Below are 12,835 nucleotides of genomic sequence, written 5' to 3'. Positions count from 1 at the left end.
CATGTCAAATGAAGCACTTTTCTGGAAAATGCCTGACAGAAACCTTAAAACAACAGTGGTTAAGAAGAATGTCGTAGATGTTCCATAGTTCAAAGAACAAAATTACAAGAATTTAACTTGCTGTAGATGTAAGTAAAAAGTACAAGGTATAATAGTACAGTCTTACTTTTTAATTTTCCTGGATACATTATGGCACAGCACAGCCTACTATAGTTTAGTTTAAGAGAGATTTAAAGCATATTAAATTATTGTTTAATGATCGGGAAAGGTCCTTATGAGTGGGACAAGAAGCCTGAGTCCTTTTAGGGACTTTACAGCCCAGGCCACCTGCAGATAAAACTGACTGATGCCTCTTTAATGTACTGGACTTTCTCTTATGTGCGATGCCTCTGCGTCTGGGGTGGGGGGTGGGGTGTCTGTAAATGTTTTAGTGAAAGAATTTCAATGTTTAAAAAAAATTGTTTTGAGAAACACAGCTGTACTATGTATAGACAGGATAAAAATCACAAGAACGTGGGGAACTTCTCCCGCCAGGCCTGATTCTGTGTCATTTCACATTGGGGAGCGCTCCCTGACTTTCTCTCTGCCACCTATTTGCGTTCCCTCCCTGCAAGCAAGGCTCCCCAACAAGCCAGCACTAGCTGTCTCTGTGTGGGTGAAGAACCAAGCTTTCCCTGGGAACCACTCCCAGGTGAGGCATGGCTCCCACAGGCAAGCCCAGACAGGTGCCGCCTGCACTGCCCACCTGTCAAAACCAGGTCACCACACCCCCCTCGAACACAGCCTTTCTTTCGTTCAGAATCACACAGGAAATCTGGCACACTTATTTCCTGCTGAGCTATAAACAGGTCTACACCAGTTGTCTAAACTTGCACAAAATTCCAACTGAATGGAACACTTCCCAAAATGTACTTATTATAAAATGGAGCAAAGAAATTCAAGAGACAAGAGAAAAAAATCCAGAAATACAGACACCTCATTTAGAATCCTGAGATGGAGAAGTAATTATATTTGTTTTCTTTTATTGCAGGGAGATGAGAGCACCATTCTTCTGATACATTTAGTGACTCTCTTCAGCTATTTGGTTCAGAGAGTAATTCCCACAAAGAATGTTAGTCCCTAGGACAAAAATGAGAGGTCTATCTCTTAGCACGATGGAAAGTCAAGAGTTTCTTAAATGATTTAATAATATGTGCTACTGTAAAAACTATCAGAAACTGAGCCCTGGCCGGTTGGCTCAGCGGTAGAGCGTCGGCCTAGCGTGAGGAGGACCCGGGTTCGATTCCCGGCCAGGGCACATAGGAGAAGCGCCCATTTGCTTCTCCACCCCTCCGCCGCGCCTTCCTCTCTGTCTCTCTCTTCCCCTCCCGCAGCCAAGGCTCCATTGGAGCAAAGATGGCCCGGGCGCTGGGGATGGCTCTGTGGCCTCTGCCCCAGGCGCTAGAGTGGCTCTGGTCGCAACATGGCGACACCCAGGAGGGTCGCAACATGGCGACGCCCAGGATGGGCAGAGCATCGCCCCCTGGTGGGCAGAGCGTCGCCCCCTGGTGGGCGTGCCGGGTGGATCCCGGTCGGGCGCATGCGGGAGTCTGTCTGACTGTCTCTCCCTGTTTCCAGCTTCAGAAAAGTGCAAAAAAAAAAAAAAAAAAGAAACTGAGCTATTAGGCAGAGGTAGATGGGAAGAAACGGTGAGGATTATATGAGAACTCTCCAGTATCTTCACAGCTTTTCTATAAACCTAAAATAATTCCAAAATAAAAATGTATTTTAAAACAAAATAGGAGACGAAACTCAGCTGTGAATGAATTATACAAAAGTGTAAACATATAAGTCTTTTTAAAGTCAGTTTATGACTAAATTAACTTGACAACATAATATGAAGCTTCTTTTTACTCAGCTTCTAGAGTAGTTAGTTACAGGACACTTAGAAATGAACTGTATCCAGGAAAAAGAAATGTGAGGCAATTAAATGTTGACTTAAAATAATGGACTTTTCACAGTTTTCTTTTGTTGTTGTTGTTCCCTCTTACTTTTTGGGAAGGTATTCCTACTTTTAGAGGGAGCAGTTGACATCTCTATATTAAGATAAATCATCTTATCTGCTTCCCTTCGCCTTCATACATCTAACTTTAAATAAAAGGGAACTTCATATGCTGTTAATAATACCAAAAAGAAATCTTCATGCTTTACTAAAGGACTTGCCTATGTTTATCACACATGCCCTTGATATCCACTAAAGCCCTGTGGGTTTGCTTGACATTTTAGTTAATAGATTAACAACTTTGTAGGAAAGAGGAAGGCACAAAAATCGAATCCCTTTAAGGGTCAACAAACAAAAGCTCAAGTGCTAGAACAATGTAATGAAGAATCTTTGGAATTGCTATTTGTGTGTAGGAAAGTATGATCTGATTAATCGAATGTCATCTTGTACATTACTTTTTAAGACTACTTCTAGTCCTTAAAGCAAGCTATACCTCCCCTGTCTTTCATTTGTAGAAATCTCACTTCAGTCTGAGTGTAGTTAAAGACAGCCCTAGGTGGTGGGCAGAGCGTTGCCCCATGGTGGGCGTGCCGGGTGAATCCCGGTAGGGCGCATGCGGGAGTCTGTCTGACTGTCTCTCCCTGTTTCCAGCTTCAGAAATATAAAAAAAGAAAAATAAAAAAAATAAATAAAAATAAAAATAAAAAAAAAAAAAGACAGCCCTAGGAAGCAGACATAGGTGAGACAGGGAATCTTTTGAAGAGCTCAGTTCACCAAAAATGAGAGGAGGAAGAGAGACTTAGGCCCCTGAGGTTTTATGACTTGGAGAAAGAGAATTCCCTCTCAAATTTCAGTCTGCTGTCTTAGCCCAGTGAAGAATCCACACAGAACTGGCTGCCCTCAAATCAAGGCAGACATGCAGGCAGAAAGGATTTTGACCCATCAAGTCCGTCAAGTGTCAAGACAACTCAATAGGGCAGTGCCAGGTCCTTCAGCATTACAGCCAGAGGAGCTGGCATCAGGAACACGTGCGATTTTTAAAACTTGTGTATCAGGCCTGACCTGTGGTGGCGCAGTGGATAAAACGTCAACCTGGAAATGCTGAGGTCGCTGGTTCGAAACCCTGGGCTTGCCTGGTCAAGGCACATATGGGAGTTGATGCTTCCTGCTCCTCCCCCCCTTCTCTCTCTCTGTCTCTCTCTCCTTTCTAAAAAATGAATAAAAATAAAATTAAATTAAAAAAATAAAATAAATACAATCATTCAAAAGTGTTTAAAGTCAAATCCTATTTTTTTTACTGACCACATAACAATTTTAGATTATCTTTTTAATCTCAGAAATTTTCTAGACCTCAGTTTTCCATCTGTTAGGCTAAATGGTAGCTAACATTTCTCTAGCTCATGCTTCCTGTAACTCTATTTTATAAAAACCACCAAACTCATTCCTCCTCTGAAAGTGATACAAAAGTCTATGTTCTGTCTAATGGTAATAAGTTTCCACTTCAATTCACATAATGAGTGCACTTTGGAAAAATGCAAAAATCTATCATGTATGAAAAAATAACTTTTAAATAAATTTATTTATTTAACACATATATAAAGATTTTTTAAAATCCCTAGCCTCAAAGAAATTTTTGATACTGCTACATACAGGTGTTAGGAGTGCAGAGATTTTAAACCATGTTAGAACTGAATTAATAAGCTCAAAGTTCAATTTTTAAATCCCATTTCAGTTGTATGAAAGATGTCATGTAAAAAATAAAAAAAGGAAGAAAAACTTATTTGAGCCAAAGCAATAAAAAAATATTTACTTCTAAACTAAAATTAATAGCTGTCCTTAAAAAATATAACATTTATTCTTAAAAGGGTTTAACTTTTCTGAAATTGTTTTATCTTCAAGCTCACGAAGACAAATGATTCATACTACAAAGAACCAATCTGCACAAACTTTTTTTAAGTTCCTTCTAAAACTTGTTTCAACAAGTAATGGTTCCAAGTTTGCCTAAAGATCCCTTCATCAGTGGCTAAAAGGAAAACACGTTCTGGATTTTCATCCAAGGATGGAGCCCATGGATATGTGTGAACATTAGAGAGCTTTGGATGTTTTATTTTACCACCTCTAAGTAACACTCTTTTCTTAAAGAATGACTACAAAATTAGCTCTCTTCAGGCATTAGTTGAACATTTGTTACCAAGGATATTATAAAGAAAAAAAGACGATTATTTTGAAGAGAAGTATGCAACATTAGAAGGTAAAAATATTTTTGAGTAAGTTACTCTCCTTGTTTTATAAAAGTAATTTTATTTAACCTATTGTGTTAATTAGACCTTCGGCCCATACAACCTAAGTCTGTACTTTATACTTTCTCTCCCATCATTTTCCTTCTTTCCTTCCTTCCTTCCTTCCATTCCTCCATATCTCTGTCTGTCCCCCTCTCTCTCCCTCTATCTCTATCTCTAGTCTTCCTTTTGTTCATTCATCAACATGGGTCCTGTACAGAAACTCTGTCTTATGTCTTTTTGTATTCAGGTTCATGAAATAATGGCCTTGGAAAAACTCAATACATATTTGTTGGAAATATTTATGTAATGTATTAATATTGATCTTAAAGCCAATTTGCTTTGCTCTTTATAATTTTCAAAGCATTTTCACATACAGAACTGAGTTTCTTTAAAGAATCTGAAATATAATAAAAAATATGTTTGTAAAAACATGTTTTCACTTCTTCATTTAAGGACAATTCCCTAGTTCCAAGACTCACTAAACACTACCATCCTCAAGAAGTCAGAGCAAATGCTGCCTCCTCTGTTGAGTTTTCACACGCACACCTCTGCCCTCATTCTGCTGGTTATTTACACACCTGTCTTCCCTACTCCTTTAGTCCCACATCTTCGACTCCTGAATGCCCCTAACAACACAGAGTCAGCACACAGAAGGTGCTTAACGCATGTTTGTTTGGTTTAGTAAAGTAGAAGAAAAACAAAGTCAAATAAAAGACCGATATGAGGATGTTATCATCCATCTCATTACCCCAACTCCCAAAGCTCAATCTAGTAGCACATGTTCCCACCCATTTCCATACTAACAGTGAACAAAAATAAAGGGGGTGTTACTTTCCTTATAAATTTTTAAAAGAGAGCCTCTTCTGATCTTCATTTTGTCTTGACCCAGGAGCTTTGGAATCAGCACTCTAATAAAAGCTCTATTTCCTTTCCATGTTTATTATTTTCACACCATTTTTGGTGGATTGGGGGGAGGGGGCGTGAAGAGACTGATCATATATCATTAACTTCAAAAAGACTTTGAAGTTGGTTAAACTAGGAGTCCACTCCCTGTTCAGCCACTTCCGGTTGTACGGTCTGTGACACTGAGCAAGTCAGACTCACTGTGCCTGGACTTTCTGCATCTGCAACATGGAGGCACACCCACCTCCTGTGGTTGCCATGATGCTTGAGCCACAAATGTCTGTAAAGCCAAGCAAAAACTGAATCCTCACTGCAAGCTAGCTCTTGGTGGTGGCAGCTGCTGCTTTTAGGGCATGGTTCTCAGATTACATTTTGATTTTTCACTTTGTAATTTTTGCTCCAGTTCATAATTATAAGGGTGTTCTGCAGCAAATTGGGGGTAGGATGAGAAGGGGAAAAAAAAAACAAAAAAAGAGAGGAGAAAAAAGAAATGGATTAAATATTAAGCATGAGGCATTGCATATGTTCCTAAAATTACCTACAAGACCTGAAAATAATAAAGCAATTCAGAGCATGACAGAAACTTATTGAAGGGATAAAGAAATTCAGAAAAAGATGTGTACCTTTATTAAGCAGGGATGATATATGATTATTTGGTACTTACAAAGTCAATGTCAAAATAGGGATTTTTATTTTGAAATACTTCTCTATGTGAAAACATTCATTCTAAAGCCTAAATAAATCATACACAAGTTATCTGATTATCCATCAAGAAGTCCACGTCTTTTTTTAATTTTTGCAGGTTCCAGATGAAGCAAGGGGCATTATGTTTGTGCATCAAAATGTTTAATTCCAGGCAAAATCTTAGACCTCTCACTAACCTGTTGCCATTTTCATGAAATGTAGATTTCACATTCATGAGGTCTTTGAAGGTCCTGGACCCTTCCAACCCAAGGTGTAAATTACTGGGCTGCACTAGCATTTTACAGGATATTGCTTCCAATGAGTGGCTCACTGAGTCTTGGGGACTGTGGGCCAGTGGCTTCAACATCAGAACCATACTTGACTATTTTCCCATGAGTGTAAAAGGGAGGAAGAGAAAGACAAAGGGTGTGGCAGTGCTCCAAGCACTGATGCCTCCAGACTGAAGAAACTCTTCTAGAACCTCCTCTTCTGGAAAGACTGGTTAGCAGAGAACTGAGTCAGACTCTCCAAGTCACACCCAAACCCTCCTTTGCTCCACCCTGAGAAGTCAGCATTGAGGCATCAGGGGCATCAGCAGTTTTTCTTCTTTCTCAAGACATTTCAGTCACCTGAACAACAATGAATTATGCCCATATTCAGAGAAGAAAATTAACTGCTGTTGAAAGCTGTTTTGTAGATCTGACCAACAATTAGCTAGCTTAGTGCAGCATCATAATGTGTTTTTCTAAGAAGACTGGAACTCCACAGGAGTATTAGTGAAAGAAGAGACTGGTTATGAAATAAATATTTCACAGGAATGCTACAAATGAAAGAGAATTAAAAACTCATCATAGATAGAAGAGTTTACAAGTAGAAAAGATAAATTCTAATCACTACGGCTTGATAATTTGATATTTTTTTTAAGTCATTATGGTATACTGGATTCAAGTGTAGCTCAATCACTGTATGACCAAGGTCAAGTCATTTAATGACTTTAACCTCAGTTTTCTACCTGTAAAATGGGAATATTGTTGTTAGGCTTGAGATAATGACAATATACCTGGCACATCAGAGAAGTATTTGCCAAGAGATGGTAACTATTACTAACCACTGATCTGATATTTTTATAATATATATAACTTACTCAAACTTAATAACCACATAAATGTTATCTGCTACATATGAAGCTAAAATGAATCTTAATTTGCAATAATTTCCCAGAAAAAATATTTAGAAGATCCATTCAGTGTGTCACCCACCTCTCAGCCAGACTCTCAGATGTTCCTTTGCCTCTCACATCCAATTCTTAGCTGAAGCTGCCACTTGGTTGGGCAATATCTGCTTTCCTGAGCCTATAATGCCAACTCAACAGACTTTTATCACCTCCCTTCTTCACTTACATATAGTAATTGCTTCCTTTAGCTAACTCCCACTTCATACCACCCTGCACACTACAACCACAGAAATAGTCCAAAAGCTTACTTATAACCATCTTATTTCTCCCAATGCAGGAGACCTTTCCTGACTTCGATAAAAATCATCAGTGGCTCCTCTCTGCCTACTCAAATTCCTCACCATGAAGTCAAGGTCTCTCAGGCTCTGGCCCCAACCAATCCTTCCTCCTTAGGTCTTACTGTTTCCCCACCTACAATGAGTCCTCAGGGAAAAAAAAAAAACACTTTGTAGGCCTTTAATCTGCTCCTGGTGTTCCACCTTCCACCTCTTCAACTGTTCCCATGCTCTTCTCTCCCCTGGAATGCTTTCTGCCCATCCACCTTCACCAGCTGAAATAAATAAGCCAAAATCTAATCCAACACCTCCTCCTTTACAGTTTTACTAGTCCAAGTCCTGCCACAAATGTTATCTTGTCTCCTTAGGAAGCCTCTGCGTCATCTCTAGCCTTCTTGTCCATTATCCTTTTTTATTATAGCACTGTGTACTTCTTTTCCTTTAAAGAGCATGTGCTCCTTTTAAGAAGCCATTTGTATTTTCACCTTTAAACTCCCTGACACCTAAGACACAGCAAATGTTCAGCAAATATTTGTTGAAGGAATGAAGAAATAGAATTGATACTTTCATCATCTAAGTACGACTGTCCAGTATAATATATTCGTAACTCTATAAAGATACAGGATGACAGTGGGGCAGGGTTGGGAGGTTGGGTTCTCGTGTCAGCTCTGTCATGAGTGGACTGGGATTTGGGACAAGTCTTAATCTTCTTGTCTCTAAAGTGGAAAAGTGAGCATTCCTTTTGACTCTAACTCAGTACAAATGGACCTGTCTATTTCATGCAAAGATACAGGCTTCTTTTAAAAGGTAGTTTAATGTAAACTTAAAATTATACATCAAATAGTGATCACATGCATTTTGGCTTTGAAATCAGGAGTTCTGGAGAAAATAGCATTACAACCACATATTTCTGAAGCTTATTACTAGATTCAGCTTTTAATGCTATAAAAAAACCCACTCTTTTATCAGTGAAAGATTTAACTGTGGGACTCTGTCACCTGGCCACCAGATTTCACTACAGATTTGTAAATATTTTTAAACCATAGGAATAAAACTAAAGTAACTCTGCCTTAATTAAAAATATCCTATACACCCTGGCCGGTTGGCTCAGTGGTAGAGCGTCGGCCTGGCGTGCAGAAGTCCCGGGTTCAATTCCCAGCCAGGGCACACAGGAGAAGCGCCCATCTGCTTCTCCACCCCTCCCCCTCTCCTTCCTCTCTGTCTCTCTCTTCCCCTCCCGCAGCGCGGCTCCATTGGAGCAAAGATGGCCCCGGCGCTGGGGATGGCTCCTTGGTCTCTGCCCCAGGCGCTAGAGTGGCTCTGGTCGCGGCAGAGCGACGCCCCAGAGGGGCAGAGCGTCGCCCCCTGGTGGGCGTGCCGGGTGGATCCCAGTCGGGCGCATGAGGGAGTCTGTCTGACTGTCTCTCCCCGTTTCCAGCTTCAGAAAAATACAATATATATATATATATATCCTATACAAGAAAAATCCCTAGCCCATATTTTTGAAAATATACCTATTTTGTTATCAAGCATATAATATTTACCAAACTTTAAAATACTAACTAGAGCAAAGAAAATTAAATAAAGTAGATGCAAATTCCATCCAACCTAAGATAAAGAAGAGCAAAAGACAGATTAGGGAAGAACAGAGAATTATAAGTAAGATATCATACTGTCCTAAAAATTGCCAAGTGCTATAAATGTAAAGATGTTTTAAGGACATTTTAAAAGACAAAACAAAACAAGAACTGAGCTCTCTACACCTTCAAATTTATTTATTAGGGAAGGGCTAAATACAAACACTGAATATTTCAAAAATCACCAATTTAATTCAGCCATTAGAGTAGCAATTTCTTTTTTTAAATAAATTAGTTAAATCAACCGGTAGTTTTTCGTGATCATTTTGTGCTTTAAAAACAAAAAAAAACTATTTAGAAGATCAACAATTAGTTGGCTTAGTGCAGCATCATAATCATCACTGATTTGGCAGAGGGCAGTCTCGTCACAGCTGGCATGCCACTTCCACAACTGCAGGCATGCACAAATCCCTCAGCTCAAAGCCATAAAGCCTACAGGAAAAGCCGTGCGGAATGCATTCGTTGTCTCTCTTCAGTCAGTCGTTATGTTTCAACGCAGAAATCAATATGTGCGGGCAATTCTGTATTTTGTTAATTCCTCAGTCCAACAAGGGTCGGCTGCAGCGGGGCAGGCCCTCAAGCTGGGGAAACTCCAAGACCTGATCCGGGAAGAATAACCGCATGCTGACTCCAGGCCCTCAGCCCGACTCTGCCTGGCTCTGGCCCATCAAGATCAACACGCAGAAAAATACCCTTCTCAAAGTGAGGCTCATTTTTTCAATGGAGCCTGTTTGCCCTGCTCAGAGATGTAAAACACGACAGGTTTATAAACAACCTTTAGGTTGGAAAAACCGAACACAAGAAATGATGCTATACCACGAGGACTAGAGACTCCCCCAAAATTTAATGTTTCGGCAAAAAATCCTTATAAAACACATGTCTTCAGGCAGTCCATTAACTAATTACAAATTTCTTCAACAAAAAGCTAAGAGAGTTTAATTTCAACTAAGTGATGTTTATTGCCAATTTTAAAAACAGGGACTCTAGGATAAGAGAAACTCTTGAAAAAAAAAAAAACTTGGTTCCTAAAATGCCACACACATACAAAACAGAGCTACTCCAGAATCTAGCAAATTATGACTTGGACTTAAATCTGTGGGTATTAAAAAATGTGTTTTCCAAATACCGGAAGACTACGAGGAAAAAAAATAGTTTCAGATTTCAACGGTGACCGAATTTTAAAACAAACATAAAAACCAAAGTAAAAACTGAAAGTTTCTCCCATTCTTCCTATCGCTTGGCACTTTTTTCCCTAGAAATCCCAGGTGCATTCTCTTCAGGAAAAAAAAAGCCCAAGATTGAAATAATTCTTTGATAACTCACATTCAGCAAAATAAATTGCCAAGATGCTCTGGGAAAATATATATTTATAAAATAAATATTAATATGTAAATACATACGCGCGCGCAAGCATATAAATCTAAGCGGGAAACAAGCTGCAACTGGAAAAGTCCGGCTTTCGAGACTGCTGGCCAAACAAAAAACCCCTGAAGAGTATTCAGGTTGCTCCTCCCCAGCCTGGGGCCATAAAGCAGGGTAAAATTTGTTCTGGACAGCAGGCGTCTTTCCCAAAAGCCTTCTATGGGAAGGGCTTCAGGCCAAGAATTTGCAGGGTCAGCTGTAGAAGGTGCTGAATGCAAATTCTAACAGCTCACGCGGGTATCCGGACCCCAGCACCCGGGTCTCGGTAAATGCTGGTTTATTATCTTCCTACACCCATTTAAATGACTCCCTCAGTCTGTTTCCTCGATGATCCTTAGAAATAGACTCTGTCTTCCCAATGGGCTTCTCTGGGTTAGGCCAGCCTCCAACATCACCGCGGGGCACGGGAGGGACACTGTGATCTCCCCTCCATAACCCCTTGCCCACATTCGGCTGCTTAAGGTGCAAGACCCTGCGCCGCGCTCCTCCACAAAAACAATGAGATCGTTTCTCGGGTGCTTTATAAAAAGACAAATAAAGGACGCGAGCGCGGGGCCAAAGGTGCGCTCGCCGGCAGGGGCTACCGCGCGGCAGACCGAGGGAGACAGGCGTCTCTCCGCGGAGCTGCGACCTAGGGCCAAATGGCTGCCTCTGCCGGGAAGCTTCGTTTGAGTAGCAGAAGAGGCCGAGGCGGTAACTTCTAGAAACCGGACTCCACGTCTCTCAGAAGCGCAACTTCTACACAAAAGCCCTTAGGCTACCGATGTGGTCTCGTAGTGACCAGGAATTTGGGATGAGCTTAGACACCGCGGGGCGCCGAGTCCGACCCTGGCCACTGGAGAGGTCTACGGCCCCGCTCCTTTGCTGTTTTACTTTTGGTTAGTTAGAAAGGTTGAGTTTCGTTGTCGCAGCCTGACCTGCCTGACCTCTCCACCTGCCGGCAGGGACAAAGGGAATGCCAACCCGCGCTGGCCGTGCAAGGTACAGTCCTGGAAGCAGCCGAGATCCCCATGGCCCGGCCTGCCCACCCGCCACACCTTGCCCAGACCCCTCGCTATCTGGCCTCTCGCCCCCGCTCGCGGTAAAAGACAAAGGCGGAATGGAGTCCTGTTCGCACACACCGACACCGGACTGCAGAGCGCAACCGGCGTCAGGCCACCTGGGTCCTGCCCCAGCGCCAACAGGAAATGCTCTCCTGACCTCGGGCAAACAGACTTGCCTCTTTCTTGACCTGCGTGCCTCGTGCATCAGGGGCTAGCTGTCCCTCTCTTTCCCAACGAGCTGGGACCGATTCTGGTAGGAGAGTGTGGAGACCACGCAGCCCGACCCCGGAACCCCAAGCACAGCGTGCGCTCCGGTACCGGAGCGGTACCCACCAGTAGCCGTCAGAGTTCTGGTCGTTGACCGTGTAGCGCCGGCAATAATACATCCTGCCGCCACCGCCGCCGCCGTTAGCCTCGTAGCGCAGGTCGGGGCCGGACTCTGCGCGGGTCATGCGGCCCAGCGTGTTGATCCGCGGGTGGGACCCTCCGTTGCAGCTCATGTTGGCGCGCGCTCAGAGAGCTACTCGACGCCAAGGCATAAGCAAGGACTGCCGGTTCAGAGAGGGCGGAGGGCTTCAAAGGAAACTCCAAAAACCGGAGACTGGAGTAGCGAGGCAGAAATGTCGCGAGGATGCCTCTCTTACCCTGGGCCGTCCCGGCCTCTGCGGGCGCGGCGCGGTGGTCGGTGGTTGGGCTGGCGACGGCGACAAACGGGGAGCTGGAGCAGGAGTAAGAGCTGTGGCTCGGTGGGCGGCAAGGGCGCACAGGAGCTGGCCCGCAGCTGGGTGTCGGTGTTGGTTGTGGGGCGCGAGTCTCCTCCCTGCTGGCGCCCGGCGCCGAGCCACACCTGGGCCGTTTCTTTCTCGGACGGGTGCGGCTGCCGCTCCTCCCCCGCCCCCCATGGGTGTCACCGCCGCGCTTGGGCCGCCCCTCCCCACCTGCCCGCCCGCGGCTCCGCCCAGCTCCAGCGAGGCCTGAGTAATACTAGAGGGGCGGGGTCCCCGAGACCCGGACACCCCAAGTAAGGCCGTGCGATTACCGGGTCTGCTGTACTCAGTGCTCCCGATGCAGTGGCCAGAAAGCGCTCCGCTTTGGTCGATTCTACAGTCCCCAAGGCAGAAATGAGCTGAAAAATAAGGACCATTCAATTGGACACGTACCTACATTGACTCTTGCTCACCGCTGGAAACAGTGCCAACCAAGCTTTGACTAGAAACATAATTGAGGAGAGAATGGTTAGATGCTGAGGCTTTGTTTGGGGGCTTTTAGAATTTTATTTCAGTAATGCAGAAAATTACCTCAAAAGTCCGATTTCCGACACGAAAAACGACTTTTACACAGAACCACTACTTTCCGGAGAAGTATGCACCATAA

General features: G+C 43.1%; 1 protein-coding gene across 3 annotated transcripts in view; it reads right to left on the bottom strand.

Moving 5' to 3' along the window:
- DSP (desmoplakin) overlaps positions 1-12,343 on the bottom strand; it is a 43,986-nt gene extending 31,643 nt beyond the window's left edge. Inside the window, exon 1 of one of the 3 annotated variants that reach the window (XM_066268452.1) lies at positions 11,795-12,343. In XM_066268452.1, coding sequence (XP_066124549.1) covers positions 11,795-11,961 — 167 coding nt within the window. In that variant the 5' untranslated portion in view covers positions 11,962-12,343. The remainder of the gene's footprint in view (positions 1-11,794) is intronic. The other 2 variants (XM_066268453.1, XM_066268454.1) reach the window with 2 other exon arrangements.
- Positions 12,344-12,835: the final 492 nt, after the last annotated feature.

This window comes from Saccopteryx bilineata, chromosome 3 (assembly GCF_036850765.1).
Source record: "Saccopteryx bilineata isolate mSacBil1 chromosome 3, mSacBil1_pri_phased_curated, whole genome shotgun sequence".
Lineage (NCBI taxonomy): Eukaryota > Metazoa > Chordata > Mammalia > Chiroptera > Emballonuridae > Saccopteryx > Saccopteryx bilineata.
Note: the sequence above shows the minus strand (reverse complement) of the source record. Positions and strands in the feature narration are given on the sequence as shown.